An 18,375-nucleotide genomic window follows, 5' to 3' on the forward strand; every position below is an offset into this window, starting at 1 on the left:
CCTGTATTTTCTGTAGCACCTGATATGGTTAGGTGTTGAATATTTCTACTGCTTGTGTTTTCAGTCCCCCAAGGGGAAGGAACACAAGATGCAGGAGTATAAAATCCAGTTTCCCTGCTGGAAGTTGGAGAAGCTGCTTGTTGCCTGATTGCCCAAGAGTTTATGCCCTTGTAGCTACCAGCATCCTCATCCCCCAGGAGGGCTGCCAAACCTCCTGTAGACTCTACAGAGATGAGATGCCTCTTTGAGCTCAAGATTTTTGCAGATTTCATGAAAGTGCGCAGCTAGACAGCAGGGCAGACCCAAGTTGGGCAATCACCAAGCATATGAAATTTAACAAGAGCAAGCGCTGGAATCTGCACCTGGGATGGTATAATCCTGGTTGTACGTACAAACTAGGGGACAAGAGGCTGGAGAGTAGCACCGTGGAAAGAGATCTGGGGGTTTGGGTTGATGGCAAGTTGAACATGAGTCAACAGTGTGCCCTGGCAGCTAAAAAGGCCAACCGTGTGCTGGGGTGCATCAAGCACAGCATAGCAAGCTGGTCAAGGGAGGTGATTGTCCCACGCTGCACTGCACTGATGTGGCCCCACCTCAAGTACTGCGTGCAGTTTTGGGCACCTCAGTATAAAGGAATCAAATGGTTGGACTCGATGATCTTAAGGGTCTTTTCCAACCTAAATGATGCTATGAAACTATGAGAGGGTGCCCAGAGGAGGGCAACCAAGATGGTGAAAGGCCTCAAGGGCAAGGTTTGTGAGGAGCAACTGAGCTCACTTGGTTTGTTCAGCTTGGAGAAGAGAAGGCTGAGGGGTGACCTCATCACAGTCTACAACTTCCTCAAAGGAGGCAGTGGAGGGGAAGGTGCTGATCTCCTCTCTCTGGTGATCAGCAATAGGACACGAGGAAATGGAATAAATCTGCATCAGGAGAAGTTCAGATTGGACGCTAGGAAAAGACTCTTCACTGAGATGGGGGTCAGTCACTGGAACAGGCTCCCCAGGGAAGTGGTCACAACGCCAAGCCTGTCAGAGTTCAAGGAGCATCTGGATGACACTGCTAGTCACAAGGCTTAGTTTTAGGTAGTTCTGCAAGGAGCAACAAGTTGGACTCTATGATCTTTCCTTATTGGGTCCATTCCAACTTGAGATATTCTGATTCTATGATTGTAAGTTATTTGGCCGCTGACAGAGTGGCAGGTAACACCACCCAGTGGTGAGATCACAGCTGACTACTGTCACCTGGTCCATAGGCCTACAACTGGAAGACCAGCTGAAGCATGCAGGCTCTGTGGCACCCTGTGGTACACAGGGCACTGGGGAGGGAGGGAGGGAAGGAGGAGAGCACCCGCATTTAGAAAAACAACATTCGAGCAGTTAGTTGCTCAAGTCAGAAAGTTATGTTTGTGGTGATTCATCACAAGTTTCCTTTCTTGGTGTGTTGCCATACTTGTGACTGATGGAGGAACTTTCCAAAGCTTGTGTCAGCTTCTGCAGTGGAATGTAAATATGACTAATACCGTAGCAGTAAGTATCTGAGAGCGGTGATGGGTCTTTGCAAAGGACTCCTGTTTGGGTAGTTACTTTGCAAAGACCCATCACCACTCTCAGGTACTTAACTGCTACGGTATTAGTTACTTCACTGTCTTGAATACTCTTTAGCTCATCAGCTTTTCAGAAGCATATGTTTGCTTGCCTGTTTTACCTGCTGTTTTTCCGCCATCTGACACAAACTATGCAGGTTACTGGGGACAGCCTGTTGAAGAAATGTCTCTCTTGAGATCCTGGTATTTGAGCTATGAACACAGAAAGAAAATAGTGTAGACACTTCTGAAATGTTCTTGAATCTGCTCTTGCCCCTAGGAGCTAGAAACATCTGCTGTATTGTGCTTTATACTCAGTATAGTATCTGCTTTATTTGCTTAGACTAAGAAAATGCTCATAAGCTTGGTTACTCTTGGTGCTCCTTAAGCCTGTAGGGAGTGTAGCATATTCTTGCTGACTTTTTCTTCTTGGATCCTGCAGCTACGTTTATTCTAGTCCTGTGGCTTTATCTCTGTTATCTAATTGTTTCTCCCCTGGAACCAGCTGAATCCCTGGTACTGAGCCTCTCTCCTTTCAGACTAAGTAATAGAACTTCTAGTTTAGTTGGACCCACCCATACAAAAACCTGAATGAGTACAGTTGTAAAAGCAAATGATTTAAAGACATAGGAAGGTTTGTCATGGACAGTGGAGAAACAACCAGGCTTTTCTAGGAAAGCAGACTGCCAGCACTTCATAGTGCAGATTATTGTAATGAGTTTGATAAGCTAGGTTTTGACATTTTCTCCTTCTTTCTTAATAATGTGTTTGAAGAGCCTGTCACCTTGCTGCATGCTTGGAAAACAGAATTGCGGTTGCAGAATATTGAATAATTCCAGTCGATATAGAATTATTTTTTTATTAACTCTCAGATTTTCTTAGTGGTATCTCAAAGCATGCCTTATGTGAGATTGGCATCAACAGTCTCATCCTAAATTATTTCTCTGTGAAGATTATATGTGAAGACAATACCTTAAAATAGCAATGTCACTGAATGCACTCTCTTTTACACTGGTTTCCTCCTTTTGAGGGAAACCACTGCAACTGGAACTATTCAGAGTTCTCAGACTGTTTCATGATGTCAGTAGGAGACTCTTCAAATAGCCTCTTTTCTGCTCCAGGTAAAACTTCAGCTACACCAAAGCATGATGTTGAGTATAGGTGCCCCTCCCACTCCTAAAAAAGAAATACTGCTCTTGAAGTACATTCACCAGTGTAACATGCCTTGACTTGGTGATGTATCTTTAACCTTGAGACATACAGTGTTAACATATGGTGGTGGTCCATCCTCTGCTACTCTGATAGAGTGTGTTGAGGAGCATGCATCTTCAACAGATCCTTCTGCCTGACTTCTTAGACTAGTAAATATCTGATCAGGCGTTGTCTTAGTCATTCCTCCCTGGAGGACTGTAGGCTGAGAGATTAATGTATTTGAGAAAACAAACAAACCAGAATTTGAGTTTGAGGAACAACTATGCAAATACCTGTTTAAATTTCTCTTGAGTGTTTTGACCTTTTTTTGCCTGTTAATGTGGAGTTTTCTTGGGTAAGTCTAAGCAAAGGGGTGACTTCAGAGGTAACTGAGATATGGGTCTTAGCAATGGCTCATTTTACTGAGGTTTCTGAGGTTATATTGCAAGATGGTGTAGGCTTCAGATTAAAAATATATCTTAGTCTCATTTCTTCTCTGAAAAAAAAAAAAAGGCATTATTAGTTCAGTTATCTGAGAAGGAAGAGATTTCAATTTTGACCTCAGTTGACATGAAAGATGTTACCAGGTATATGAGCATCTGTCATTCCTGGGACTAGACTTGTGACTTGTCCTTGTCTTAACTTAGCCTGTCATGTAAGCAGAAAGAACGTTGTGCTTGTCGTTTGATTTTTGATGGGTTTTTTATTCCTCTCTTCAGACTTTGCAATATCAAGTTCTATTTCTTCTCTATAGGTAGCTACATTCTTAGAGGAGAAGTCAGACACATCTATGTTTTATGTGTGTTTCTTCTGAATTAAGGTATCTTTGGCTGGAATTAAGTTTTACTCTGGCTGGTTTGATAGTAGTTAGAAAAGGTCTTCCAGCTTCTTTGGGGCTAGGGCAGCATATTTGGATGTCTTTTTCTTAAATAGTTGTTATCTACTTTTGTGCCTTTTCCCATTCTGCAGTGAAAGTAGGAATGATGAACTATCAAGCAGTTGTTTTAGCTGTCCATTTGTCTTACAAGCCTGTGCTGCTGAGATCACACTACTATGTGCTGTGAAACCAGTTTGTATCATGTATATATTAAGTTACTGAATTTGCAGTTGACTGGGTAAGCAACAGTAGCTCTAGCAACTGACTTAATACAGCAAGAGAGAATGTTCTTTTCCTAAGAGCTGAAAATGAAGCTTAATCTACCTAGAGTGAAGACCACATAGCTGACAGCTGCATTTAGCTGTCTTTTAGGAAATTGAAGAGACTGCTGAAGATCATCCGTAATAACTTAACCACCTTCATACTGTTAACCTTTGTTAGAGGAAAAGATAAGTCTTATAAACCCATGAAAATTAATTTTTGATGCCAAGGTATTAAATCCATTACCCAATCATATAACTTTCATACTGGCCTTTGTGCTTCAAGGCTCATCTTCACACTTGGATTGTGTAAATTCTTGTGAATTGGAGCTGTGCCCCTGCTTATTTTGCCGTGCAGTAGAAAGAAGGCTAGGAAAGAATATGCTTTGGTTGTAACTAAGAAAGCATGCAATAGCAGTGGCAAGAATAAAGGATTAAGTGCATTATATTGACTGTAGGAATATACGTTCTGGTCCTCTGGATCCTCTGTGACAGGGACACTTTTAGTGCTGTTCCTTTGTTTTTCTAAGAGATGTGTGGATAGTGGTCTGCAGAAAGAGAGGAGTATCTGACTCAAAATATTCTTCTAGCCTGATGCAGGAAGCATACCTCAAGGTAGATCAAAGACATGGTTATGACTGTAATAAGTGTTGGTTTTGAGTAAGGAAAACCAGTGTTCTTACTGTTGCTTTCATCTTCTACAGGCAATTTTGATGACTTCAGCTTAGAAGATGCAATTGGTAATTATTACACTCTTACAAATTTTGGGAGGTAGGTGGGAAAATAGTGGCTGTTCTTTTGGCTTGTTTGTTCCTGAGTCCCACTGCATGACCAAGCATGACATCTTCCCCACAGGTTTGTTTAAACCTCAGTGGAACTATTCAGCTATGGGTATGTCAAAATGTGATGACTGCATAGAACTGAAATTTGTCTCTGGGAACACTCAGGGATACCTCTTAAGGGGAAAATGTCTTGCTGTATAGACTTGATCCTTGTGCTTTTCATTGTATAGGCATAGGCTTACATTTGTCCTTCAGGTATCCTTGGAACAGTGTGTTAAATAGTATTTAGACTTCTTTTTTTTCTAACTATCCCTGACAGAAACTACGAAGAAACCTCCTCCATTGAAGCCTCTTCCATCAAAGAAGCCTCTTCCATCAAAAAAGCCGCCACCATCATCAGATTTCAGTGAGATCTAATTGGCTTGTAATGCCTTTTACTGTGTAGTACACAGTCACTTGAGAGTCTGATTTTTTTATTTCTATAAAAGAAAACAGTTTCTTAATGGCAAAAGGATTTCTGCATTTTTGAGTCTTCTGCTAATGCTTTCACAAATTTACTTTGTGATTTCACAAGTTTAAAGACCCTGCAAGAATCCCTTCTGTTGGCTTTCAATCTGCATGTTTTGAGCTTGCTCACCTTGAGCTGGCCCTTGGTAAAGTACCATGACCACCAAAAGCAGCATGTAGTTTGGCAGATAACGCCTGGTAACTGGTGGTCTTCTGTGGGCCACAGCTGAATGACCGTGCCATTATATTCTTGGTGAAAACATCATGAGGTGCATTTTGTGTAAAAATAGTCTGAAATTAGTTCAGTTTTTGCATTACACTTAAAACTTCCCTTCTTTCTTTGTAGATGATTTAAACTTGGAAGATGGTCTTCAGCCTGGTAAGTATCCTGTTTTCCGGGATATACTGTTCAGTGGTATTTCATGCAATGTCTATCCATCCTTTATTACCCACATTTAATAAAGACACTGAGTTGATTAAGGTAACAGACTGCAGATAAAAATAATTGCAGTGTAGTTATCTTTATTTACCTTCGTTTTTAAAGGTCTGGGTGACAAAAACTGTATGTATTTCACTCATTTCTTTGCCAAGTCCTACTTGTTTCATTGCTGTGTCTTCACTAGATGGCACTAATTCCATTAAATATTACTTATGGAATTAGTTTTTAAATCTTAAGTAATCTCTTCCTTTCCAGGAAGTAACTTCAGTAGCACAAGGGAACATTAATGTATTTGAAATTATATGAGGGAAGGTACTTTTTCTAATGTGCTTCAGCTCTGCAGTGTGGGCAGGAGCAGAAATTGCAGTATTGTTTTCACTCAGCCAGTAAAAAGTGCATCCAGTTAGGCAGATAATGCACAGTAGATTTTTGTACCATCGCTGTTGCAGTATATACAGCTTTCCTAACACAGGGCATACAGTAGGACAGCAGCACTGTCGGCTGCCCTGTTTGATTTAGCCCTTTGAAGTTTTGTCTCTCTGAAAGCAGTCTGTTTCGAACTGCTGGCACTTTTGAAAACAGTTGGCTAACTGAGAAACAGTTGGCTGAATGAATTGGATGGTTCAGGTAAGCAGAGAGAGAGGATCCTTTATAAGATGGGAAGTCTAAGTTGGGGTCTTAGAACTGTGGTTTGGAGGTGCACGTCTCTTTCTTTGAATATGCAGAGGACCTAAGAGACCTGCTTTGATTTGTGCTAGAGCTGGGAGGCGGCAAGACCACACAACACCGAGGAGAAGTAGCATACAGAAGAAATGGGACACTAGATGTGTTCAGCTGTGGTGAAAACACAGTTTTACAAAACCACTGCTGGTGTGTTAATTTGATGTGGGCAACAAAGACTGTGACCATATGGTGCAGAGATAATTACTAAGATCTCTTATTCTCCTATTTTGTGGCAGGCTAAATGAAATGTCGTGGGGACCATATTTCTGGTTCTGTTGTGTGTATCTTGTCTTTTTTAAAGTGAGGTACCAACCTTTATTATTGGTTAAAATCTGGTAGTTTTAAGAGAGGAAACAGTCAAGTAGCCTATACCTGATAGAAAAATTTGAAGAAGTTCTGCATTTGAAATCAGATGTGCAAGCTAAAATGCTGCATAACACTTAGTGAGTTCTTCTGTTTGTGTTCAGTTATAGCAAGGGTGTGACGTACAGGCTGATGTAGCAGAAGCAGTGTTAACTGCATTAAAGTTCAGTGTTTAACCTAAAATAACCAAACAAATAAAACATTAGCTAATGAAAGGAAAGGAAAATGGCACGGGGAAGATTTGATAACATTTTTTAGGTCAGATAGTCTTTCAAGGTCACTATATGCTCTGCTTTTGGTCTCTTCACACTAGTAACTTTGCTTACTTTATACTATGTTTGTCTACAGATGACCCCAAGCCAGGTCCACCTGCAAATCCTAGAGACACTGGTAAGACTGACCTAACAGGAATTTCTGAACATAGAGAAGTATTTGTTAATCTTTCCTAGTCCCTTTCAAAGTTACCGTACTGTAGTCTGATTTTGATATTTTAACCTTTTGCTTTTTTTCCCCAAAAATCTCTCTTTTGTGTGTAGATAACCCCAAGCAAGGTCCACCTGTACATCCTAAAGACACTGGTAAGGCTTTTAGCACAAACTCCTGAATAATTACATGGGTTTACTGTCTCAAACTTCTAATAATTACTCCTTGTTAATTGGCTGCTATGTCAGTCAGATGTTGCACTGAATAAACACTGAGGATTGAGGAAATATTGTCTTGCAAATAAACTTTGCAGTAGTCTTGAAATTCCGTAACAAACCTGTTGAGTTACCTGCCTTTCACTTAAAAGCGGGATGGTGTGAGGAGCAGGAAGGATGGGACAGAGTGTGTGTGCTTGGAGCAATGCTGTTCTTGGCTGCCTGTGGTGGAGCATCTGTGCATTGGATTGAGTCCTTTCATCTTTAAAAACTGAATCCCTGCTAGTTGTGCTAAAATGTAAGCAGGAGTTACCTGTGATCTGTATTCTTAAAGCATTTCAATGAAAGGCAAAGCTCAAAGTTAAAGGGTAATTTTTTTAGTGGGTTTGGGGTTTTTTTTAAAAGCCCAGTTAAGAAATACAATTCTTTTGTGTTTGGAAGGTAGGCTTAAAATACATGTCCTTCCCTGCCTGTTGTGCTTTAGAGGTCTTCTCTATCTTTGCCTAACTCAGAATAAAACAGATTCAGATAGATGCAACTGTGACAATGCCATTATCCATAAGCATGGTGGTAAAGAGTCCTTACCTGGAATGCAAGCCCTGGTTCTTGTTCCTTCTCCTGCCTGATTAGCAGCAGGTATTTGAATTCAGTCTTGCACACCTTGGTACAGTGTTTTTACCACCCAAGTAAAACATCCTCTGATGCACTGCTTTTAGTTTTGCTGCTTGAAACGTATTCACTTTGCATAAACTACAGGTTAATTTGGCAGCAGTGGGAAGGAGGGAGTGCTCATGTCCCATGAGGTAGGGTCCAGTGGAAATGGAGAGGAACTGGTTCAATGTCCTGCAATAAATCAGAGGAGGGAATTGCATTTTGATCTTCTCATTGTCATGCAAAAATTGCAGCCACTGGACTGTGGCATATTGAACGCTTTTTTTCCCTCTAGCTAGTGTGTCGTAGAGGTACCAAAGACTGGTTGTGACTTAGAAACCCAACTCTGAAGAAACATTCACAGCTGCAGCCTTGAAAAGAAAGGGTCCTTTCCTGTCCATGCCCTTTCTCTGCTTTAACAGGATGACGAGTCCTGGGCTGTTCCAGTTAGGTAGCTTACAGGGCTTCCTGCTTGCTTTGGAAGCACACTTGTGCGGTACTGCCTGCTTTTGGACACTGACTTCTCAGCTGTTCAAGAAGTCCAGAGGCAGCAGTGCTGCTATTAGACAGTATAGTGCCGAGCGGAAGGGACTTGAGATTGGGAGGGCTTTTGAATCGTGAACATGTGACTGATGATGATGCTGAGCCTAAAAACACCACAGATTCAGCTGAATGATCTAGAGAAAACTTCCATGTCACTATGTGCCTTGAGTTGTCTTTTCATTGAACTTAAAACATGTAAGATTATATTATTTTTAATTTTAATAGGCAACCTTGATGATTCAGATCTATACGATGGCAGTTTACCAAAAGGAGGCGGCGACGGTAGTGGCAGCAATGGTAAGATAGCAGGTTGTGCTTCATATTGATCCTGTGGTTACCTGAGCTTTTGATAAAAGCTTGCTCACAAGCTGGTTAGCATGGTGTAATTTGTAATACCTTTGATTCTGGTGTCTGAAACTTAAGAGCATGCATTCCAGTTCAAAAGCAGTATGTTCTGCCTCTGCCAAAAACCACAAGATAATTAAGAAAAACTGGTCTAGAGGTAAAACCTTTGGTGATTTTTATTGTTATGCTAAGAAAGATGGGGCTAAAAATTGAGTTGTGAATATGGTACTTATTTCAAAATTCACTGTGAATATAGTTCTTAAAGGCATCCAGGTGTTATTTTCAGATCTTCTGTGACATACTCTCAGTTCCTTTTAGTTCTTCTGGTTAGGAAGCCTAGGGATGTGCTAGAAGAGGGTCCGCCTTGTGTTCTTAAATATTTCCTCTGTCCCACAGGACTAATTGATCTTTAAGACTTCCCAGTGATGTGGGGTATGTCTACTCTGAGCAGCATAAAACCATTTCGTAGTTTACCAAACTGAGTAATCTGCCATATCTAATTTTTATGGCACAACTCAGTACAGAGATGGTCTGAAAGACAAAGCTGCAGTAATGGCCATCATTAAGATGGGGCTAGGTGTCCCTGTGTGCATTACTGCAACTTCACTGTTTCCAGATCAGAGTTAGCTTAATTATCTTGATGTGGTGTTAAGGCATGCGGCTGGTTACTGAGTTCTTCAGAGTTGTCCTAGATGGAGGTTACTGATGTTGATTTTTTGGGAAGATTTCACTTTCCAAGGTTCCTTTGGGGCAGGTAAATTGAAAATTGACAGGCGCAAGAAGCACCTGTTGAGACTTGTGTGGTGTTTTCATCTGCACAGGTTCCTGCTTCAGTCGTATGAGTTGCATAGTGAGAAATAAGGATAGTATTTATGGAACTTCTGTCTGGTTTGCCAAGATAATTGCACAAGTATTTAGTAAATGAGGCAGGGATTTTAGAAGATAGTTGGTTCCATGGAAGTACAGTTGAATGCTACTCTGAAGTTATATGCTGTTCCTTTCCACGGAGTGTTCTGTAATGGTGGGCAAGTTGATTAAACCGGATTTCACAGGTATACTGTGCTCATTTTGTAGAAGTGCTGAACACCCAAGGCTGAAGTGTGGCTTCACCACCATGAGCTGTGCATTGAAAATAGAAAGTTTGAGTGCCAGAGCTTAGCACTGTATGGATATAATAGATGGCTTGTAATTTTGCATGATTAATTGACAAAAAGGTTGTTAATTATGAGTGTTCTTTAGACATATTAAATCTAAACCTTTTGTTCATTTTTACAGAACGGAAAGGCCCAAGTCCAAAGAGTGGTGAAGAAGCTGAGGGTAAATGCATAAATTTGTGTGTGATGTTGTCTGGTGTCTACGTGTCTGAAGCTTGTTTTCTGGGTTTTTCTGTATTGCTAATATTCTGCTAAAATGGTCACTGCTGGTAGTCGGTTTCAATTTAAAAACTTTTGTGGTATCTAGAATTCTTACATTCAGGCTCTGCTTTCATAATTTTAAAATCTATGTTGCAAGTGATTCACAAGTTTTAAGGACTCAGAGATGCTGGTGCCGTGATTGCATTAAACTTAAAACAGGCATGCTTAAGTTACTCAACTGTATGCATTGCTAGGAAATCAATGATTTTAGAGTAGAATTAGAGGATGTGCTTTTCATTATTCACAAAGACAGGAGGAGTTGATTTACTACAGTTTCATGTCATAATTTCAGGGTTGGTTTTTTGAAGTGTTTACAGGGTTTACTTCGAGACGATCCAACTTCGACATTGCTTTCAATTCTGAGAAATGTATGCAAACCTTTATTTTTCCTCCTAACTTTTTTAACTTTCTCCCCCAGGTTCTCAGGGAGCAATAGCTGGAATTGTGAGTGCTGTGCTTGCTACTGTGATTGGAGCAGTGTCTAGTTTCATTGCTTACCAGAAGAAGAAACTCTGTTTCAAACAAAGCGGTAAGAATTCTACATTAGTTTTGGTTTCTACTGTCTAGAGAGATGGTTTTTTGTATTTATATGGGGTCTAGAAATTGATCTTAGGCATAAGGTGGTTTTAATAGCACAGTGAATTTATCTTCACAGGGAGTAACCTCTCTTACTAGGAGAGGATTGTCTTAAGAGTGGGTGTCTGAAGAATGCCTCATCCAAAATTTAGACTTTCAGAAGCAGACAAGAATTAAGGCTTTGCATTTCTTAAAATAAAAGCACTTCCCGCGAAAGAGTAAGTAGGAGAGAATGCAGGAGAACATTTCTTTAAGGAAAATTGAGTGCAGGTTGGGGATTAGAGACTATTTTCATGCTGAAAAATACTTTGTCATTTCTAATTTTGCAAATCATACCTTTGTGTCTTCACAAGATGCTTGCCTACATATGATTTTTCTGACAACTACCCAGATGTTCACCTCGAAATGAATCTTTCTTCTGCAGTTGTCTGTTGCTTGCTATCTGCTTTCTTTCCACCTATGTAAGATAGAACTTGGATGAGAGAACTTTGGTAGAAGCTTTGTTGTTGTCCTTTCCAGTCTTTGGTTGGTGAAGAGCACTCATCCAGCCAGGCACTGCTATTTTGTAATTTGGGTAGTTTGGAAACTGAGTAACATCTAGCATGCATGTTAAAATTAACATGCAGGCAACACAGGGGCAACTCAACTGCTATCAGTAGCCCAGTTTGTTCAGCGCTGTTTCTTCTCTCAGATTACCTCTATTAATTAACAGCTTCAAAGAGCAGAGAATTTGAATACTAAACGTCTGTTTGCTTCCCAGCAGATGAAGAGAATGTGAATATGGAAAGCCATCGAGGAGCACAATCTGAGCCACCTGGTAAGAGAAGAATCTAGATGAAAGATCAACTTTTTGGTGGGGATCCTATTAAATGCTCTTTATTGACATGTAACATAGTGGAGAAAATTACTTGCACTGTTTTGATTTGTTTCCAAAAAATTGTTTGTAACTAACGTGACAACTCACTTAAAACTGAATAAAGATTACAGTTCTGATAATACAGCCACTCTTCTGTAGCTTTTTATTCTTTGAACAGATTGGTTTATTGCCTTGAGGAGTCCTTGAAATACAGGAGCTTAGAGAAAGTAAAGGGATGAAGCCTGCTCCCTTAGTGTGATGCATAATGCAATTAGCTGACAGATGTTTCATTAGTGTATGTTGTGTCTGATTGGAATCTGATACTGTTTTTTTGATTGATTGTAAACCCATATAGAATTGCACAGATGTTTATTAAAATGTTAATAGTGTTTGGGCAGAGATGAAACTACACTGGAGATAAGGAGGACTGAACTTACTAGCATGTTCTTAGAACTAAAATATTCTCTGTTGTGACCAGAATGTATGAAAGGATTATCAGATAATAAATCTTTCTACAGTGGTGATAGCTGTGGAAGGATCTCTTTTAAAACAATAAAACCTGAACCTCACCTTTCCAGGTATGGTTATCTAGGATACTTGGCTGATGGATTAACCCCAGGAAAGCCATAGGTAGATCTGGAGGAAACAGCATAGGTGAAAACTTGGCCTTCTGGACTGGTCAACAAAGGAAAAAGCAATACAACCTAATGCTGAAGTTTAATGAGTGTCTTTGAAATGCTGAATGTTAAAATCTCAAAGCCGTATAAATTTACAATGTATTCTGCTGCGAGCTTAATCTAAAACCTGAAGAACTAGTTCTGTTTTTTTGTAATTAGAAACAAAAATTTATACCTTACTTCTCTCAGGTATTTCATTAGTTTGCTAAAAGCTTCCATCTGTCTCATGATCCTCTTCATAATTATTTTCCCTTTAAGCAGTCAAATATATAAAACTCTCAAGGAAAAAACATTTTTTTTGTGACTGGCTGTTGAAGTCAGGACTGCAGATAGTCAGGTATCTTCAATTCAGTTATGCATTAGTGAAGCAAGCAGTATTGTTCAAAGACCTCTACCAAGGGCAGTTAACGTAAGAGCTGTAGTCAGGATATGCTCAGATTTTGGCCAAAACTCACCAGAACTCAGATGTGAAATGCGTCAGATGATGCATACTTTGTTTTATCCAACAAAGTCAAACTTGGGTTGTTATCATAAATTATTACTCCTGCCTATGTATTGATGTCATGTTACATCCCAAATCTCATACCTCTCTTATATTTTTGTCAGCAAGCATGAGCATGTTTTGAGCCAAGAAGCTGGGCAACCATGGTCAGCGTGGTGCTACTCCTTACCTAAGTTCTGGGAGTCAGCAGACACTGGCTCTGCTTTTTGTAATACACTGTTGTACCAACATGGCTCCTAGTTAGAAGCAGGCTTGCATTAAGCCAGGTCAGATGGCATGGCAGCACAGGTTAGCGTTTTGAAAATTTTATGTAGACTTATCTTTGACTTCCTGAAAATGTAGATAACCTAGGCTAGCACTTTCTTTCAATAACCCAGTTTTTCTATTATTTATGCAGACTGTACTCCATTTCATTTTCGCATCTGCCAAACTGCAAGTCTGAAACTGCTTGTTGGGTTGTACTGCAGGTGTAGATAGCTACAAGGAGCTAGTAGGACGTGGTTATTTGAGTGAGAAATCTGAGATGTAATATCCCTTGGTATGCAAGGTACTGGCTTCGTAGAATCAACCCTCTGCTTACCTGAATTTATCCCACAGTTTCAAATACCTACTGAAAAAGTCTGTTGTCCGCATATACTGTTACATGGCAATACATAACTTACAATGGATACTAACTTAGTGTACTAATCTTGAATTGTTTTTCACTTTTTAGTGCAGCGCACACTTCTGGAGAACTAAAAGAAAACATGGTGAAGAACAGATCACTGAAACTGGATACAGAGTCTGCGTTCTGCCTGAAAGAAAAAAAAAAAGGAAACAAAAAAGCATAATGTAAACAACAGAGTCTAAAGTTGCATGAGGAAACACTTCTTGTTTGCTAAACACCTCTGGGAGTGTGACTTAGACCTAAGTACTTCTGTATGGTTAGCCCTGTGAAGCATTGTTGCACACCAATATATGGCCTTAATGACAGGAGTGTAGAAGTATGTTGTGCCTTTACATTCTTTCCTTTACTCCTGTGACAAATGGGTGTGTCTCAAGCGCATTCAGTATGTTCAACTTTTTCTTACCTCTCCAAAACCAATAAGCAATTAATATTTTGTTATGCCTTTGCTTTCAGGCAGTGCAAACATTTTTTTTAATATCCTGTATGCAGTGAGTGTACCAACCAAACAACTTGGTGTGTGTTGTGGGCACCTGAAAGCAAATGGCTCACTGGTATGGGTAATGGATCTGGGTGTGGGTGCTGCTGATACAATCTGTGTAGCTGCCTGGGTCAGCCACCAGGGAAGGGATACTTGTTCTTGAGCATCCAAGAGACAAAAATTCAGTCTTGTTTTTGCATTTTTTTTCATTGCATCTGTCTGGTACAGATTCAGAACACCCAAACTAATGTACACAGAACCTTCAACCTTTCTGGTGCTTCCTGCTTAGCAAGTACGGAGCTGGTCAGATGTGGAAAAGCCTGATTTGCAAATCAGAACCATAATTGGATTTTGTACATCTGGTGAGATTGATGTTTGGCAGCTGCCTAAACAATAGATGAAGTATTGGGGTGTGGAAATTAACATCTTCAGGCTTCCATAACCAAAAATTTAACAGAAAACTGTTGAATTCGAAGGCTTACCATACACACTTAAAAGACAGAACCAGTACTACAATTCTAAAGTACAGAATAGCAAGACTGACTGGAACAACCCAGCCTCACTCCACAAGCATTCATTGAACATTATAAATAGCATATGTATGAAGAATGCTTTTGGGCTTGTGAAGAATTTCCATCGGGATAAGGACCTATGATTGCATCCTCAGCTGAAAGCACTTGTGAGCTTTGCTCTTGAAAGCCACAGGAGGGTTTCAAGTATCTGTGGAAACATGGAAAATTGCAACTCCTAACAGTTAAGGGACTAAGTCTGGAATAATAACTAGTTCTGTCTAGAAGGAATAGTCTGACCAGTTCTGTTGACTTTCATTCTAATTGTTTCCAATTTTCATGCCATTTTACAGTATGTGTCTTACTAATGTGCTTCAGCCACCTGGTTCTACAGAAATACGATATTTCATGGAACATCTTAGAAATCATTATAAATTTGGATATTAAACATGTAAATATATCTGTACATTCAAATATGAATGTATGCCAAGGATAATTCATTTAAGAATTTCTTGTATATGTTTCTTAGCTTGCAACAAAGCTTTACACAGATTTTAGTATTTTGTATTGGAATTAATTTGTAGACCTCGTTTTGCCCTACTACTTTTAGTATAAAAGTGCTAAAACCTTTAAGTGTGTTTGAGGGTGGAAAAGTGATTTTTTTATATAAACATTTGATCTGTGTAAATACAAAATGAAATGTACTGCTTACCTGTGTGAATAAACAGGTATAATAAATTCCAAGTGTAGAGAAAACAGAAATAAGCCAGTGTTTGTTAGGGATAGAATGGCAGGGGAAGTTCAAACTAGTTTTTAGCTAACCAGACTCTTGAATCCTTCTTCAGCTTTTGCAAGCCTAAGATTTACTTACTAAAACCTCTATGAACATTGTGATTTTTTTTCTAAAAATAAACTTAAAAAAAAAGAAAAAGAAATGTTTAAGTATTTTCCTTTGTAGTAGCTCTAGATATACAAAAATTTTGGTGCTCTACTGGAGGAGCAGTCTTCAAAGACAGTTTGTCTTCTTGCGCCATCAGCACTTCAGGTTTATTCCTTCTAAAATGATCAAAACATCGGTAAGAAAGTTGGCCAGTAGCAACAAAGCTGTGAGCTGCTTTCACAGGGCACTTGCCAGTGTGAAGTGCAGAGAAGACATCTATCTGTGTGAAGTACAGGCATGGCTTTTGAAGAACACCTAGATTTGGTAACACAAAATCTGCTGATTTGCACAGCGATAGAAGACTTATTATGGGCAACTTCATGGTGTTTGTGTTGAGTGTTCCTCATCCAGCTATCCTAATGTGCTTTACACGCTTTTGCAGGGCCATGTGTCTTTGTCTCATCTGATATGAGAGGACCATAGCTAAATGAGATGACAATGCAGGGGCTGCCAAGTGACTAAATAGTAACAGATTTGCTAATCTTTTTTTTTTTTTTTTTCCAGTCTAAACAGACATAGATTGCTGCATGAAATTTGGGCACAGCTGTACTCCACAGAGCAGGCAAACCTGAGATGATGTTTGGAGGGAATGGGTGTTGTAATGGTAATTTCAACAGCTCTCATCTCCACTGGCTTTGTCTATGGCTTTGTAGGCTGGAGTTGTGAGAGAAGAAAGACAGACTGGCCTGCTATCACCTAGCAGGAAAAGGTTAAAGAGAAGGCTTGACATTTCAGGCTGTTCTCTTGTAAGAAGCTGCCAATTTATGGATTTCTGTTACTGATGTGTGGATAGAATGTTGCAGTTCGCTTGTTTTAGATATCAGGGTATTAATTGCTATGTTGCTATTTGCCCCACTACCCACTGAGACTTTGATCTTGTTCCTAGTTAAAATGCTCCTGCATTGTGTAACTAAACATCCTCGTTCAGTATTTCTTACGTTCATTGGGTCAAGGAACATTATCCCTTCACAATTACTCATCACCCTGCTGAAGCGTTTTCATGATCATCTCCCTCAGGTCAGCTGCTGCCCACCATGGCCATGTGGGCTGCCAGTGATTTTCAGATTCCAGTCTGGGAATTGACATTCTACTTTCCACACAGGTATTGATCAGACTGTGCAGTGGGATGAAAAAATACTGTCCTTTCCAGGCCCAAACTGCAAGTTTATTCCTGGTGAGGTACCTTCACCATTAATCTAAGTTTAAATGGATGGCAACAGAGTTTTGTCCTGTTCCTGTGGTGCACCCTCTTCAGTTCTGCTGTTTTTCCAGTCTACCTCCTTTGAGGAGGAGAAGTGACTTTCAGTAACGGGAGGAAAAAAAGCAAAGCAGGATCTTCTGGTCGGTTATCATGTCACTTTAGCTTCTTCTACAAGGGAGCTGAGGTGGCAGTTTAGCTTTTTAGAACTTTCAGTTTTAGGTGAGAAGGACGGCGTGAAAAATGTTTTGATGGTTTTCAAACCTGACGTCCATTTCAAATATCCAGGCTTATCCAAATGAATTCATCGGGCTGTGGAAATGAAAGCAGGCAATTCTTAAGCATAAAATTTGGCAGGTTTTTACTGTAGCGCCTATTCATGCTCATTCCAATATCTGTGCCAAATTTTGAATGCTAAGGAAAACTTTTTAGTGCACTCAGCTTTCAGTGTACCTTGGGCTGAATTACACTCCCAATGGTGCATTTCGGTGTTTTTCTGGCTAATTATTTTAGGCCACTATCTAAACTGTACTATTCTCTGTGTGTTTTTCACTTGACAAGATTATGAAACAAACCTTAACCTTTTCATAAACTGAAAAGATTATTTCTTTTTGCTGTTTTCTGTTACACAGATATAAAAGACACATTTGAAAGAAAGTGAAGAGATTATTTGGAATAGGATAAGGACTTGCATGAAGCAAAAATACAGTTTTTTAAAACTCCTGCATTTGGAGTACTTTAGGAACCACCGGAATAAAATACATGCATGTTCCTCCATCTGCTTATGAAAAACCACTGAAGTTTTAGCTAGCGTGTAAGAATTGTATTCTTCTATTCCAAGAAATTTTATCACTGATTCACTTGTGTCTTTGGCTTATATTTAAATGAATGTCTAATATTAGTAGATGTTTTAATATTTTAATTAAAATACTTCCATTTTTATGACAAAAGATAAATACTGTAGGGTATTAATGGCTTTCCCCAGTAGATCTAGTGTATAATTTGGTTCTTTCATCTTGGATAGACTCATACAGTAGGTCATCCCTGCCAAAGACAGCAATGTCTAACCTTTGCCCACAGGAAGGATGGGGCTGCCACCGTGGTGAGTTGTGACTGTCCTCTTTTAGCTTGTCTCATCTAAAAGAGGCCTGATGGGCTAAAAGTGTATGGTGTAGAGAACAGACAGACACACTGGCTCTGTTTCTCCACCCATTTGCTATTTCTTAAATAGATTTTTTTTCTTGAAAGAACAAGTCAAAAAAAATAGGCAATTCATCCACATTGTCAGGTGCATATTAGGCAGAACTTCGTTTTCCCTTTAAATAGAAAAAAAATGGCTCAATGATTTCTCAAAGTGATAAAACTGCAATTTATGGTCAGACATAAGGCCTTACATTTGTTTTTAATATATAATGTTGTTTACCTAATATGTTGGGCAAGCAGTTGCATGTCTTTGACAGAGACAGCTGAGATTAAGAAGTTCCTGCAATGCCAAGAACAGAAGTGGGATAAATATTCGAGACATCCCTGCTTCAGGGCTAGGTCCACTCCTTCCTGTGCCTTCTTCATAGTTTTTATTTAGCTACAGAGAGCAGTAGCTGGCTTCTGAAGAACTAAACAAGGGGCGCATCAGCTCCAAACTTAATCTGAGAATGT

The 18,375-nt window shown here is 39.7% G+C and overlaps 1 protein-coding gene across 2 annotated transcripts in view; it reads left to right on the forward strand.

The window, feature by feature from the left end:
• The window catches only part of CD99 (CD99 molecule (Xg blood group)), a 28,097-nt gene extending 12,581 nt beyond the window's left edge, over positions 1 to 15,516 (forward strand). Inside the window, exons 2-11 of one of the 2 annotated variants that reach the window (XM_055702644.1) lie at positions 4,615 to 4,650; positions 5,012 to 5,098; positions 5,546 to 5,578; positions 7,073 to 7,114; positions 7,261 to 7,302; positions 8,782 to 8,853; positions 10,177 to 10,218; positions 10,735 to 10,845; positions 11,653 to 11,709; positions 13,640 to 15,516. In XM_055702644.1, the coding sequence (XP_055558619.1) occupies positions 4,615 to 4,650; positions 5,012 to 5,098; positions 5,546 to 5,578; positions 7,073 to 7,114; positions 7,261 to 7,302; positions 8,782 to 8,853; positions 10,177 to 10,218; positions 10,735 to 10,845; positions 11,653 to 11,709; positions 13,640 to 13,665 (548 nt within the window). In that variant the 3' untranslated portion in view covers positions 13,666 to 15,516. The remainder of the gene's footprint in view (positions 1 to 4,614; positions 4,651 to 5,011; positions 5,099 to 5,545; positions 5,579 to 7,072; positions 7,115 to 7,260; positions 7,303 to 8,781; positions 8,854 to 10,176; positions 10,219 to 10,734; positions 10,846 to 11,652; positions 11,710 to 13,639) is intronic. The other variant, XM_055702645.1, reaches the window with a different exon arrangement.
• Positions 15,517 to 18,375: the final 2,859 nt, after the last annotated feature.

The sequence above is a fragment of the Falco cherrug genome, chromosome 2 (assembly GCF_023634085.1).
Source record: "Falco cherrug isolate bFalChe1 chromosome 2, bFalChe1.pri, whole genome shotgun sequence".
Lineage (NCBI taxonomy): Eukaryota > Metazoa > Chordata > Aves > Falconiformes > Falconidae > Falco > Falco cherrug.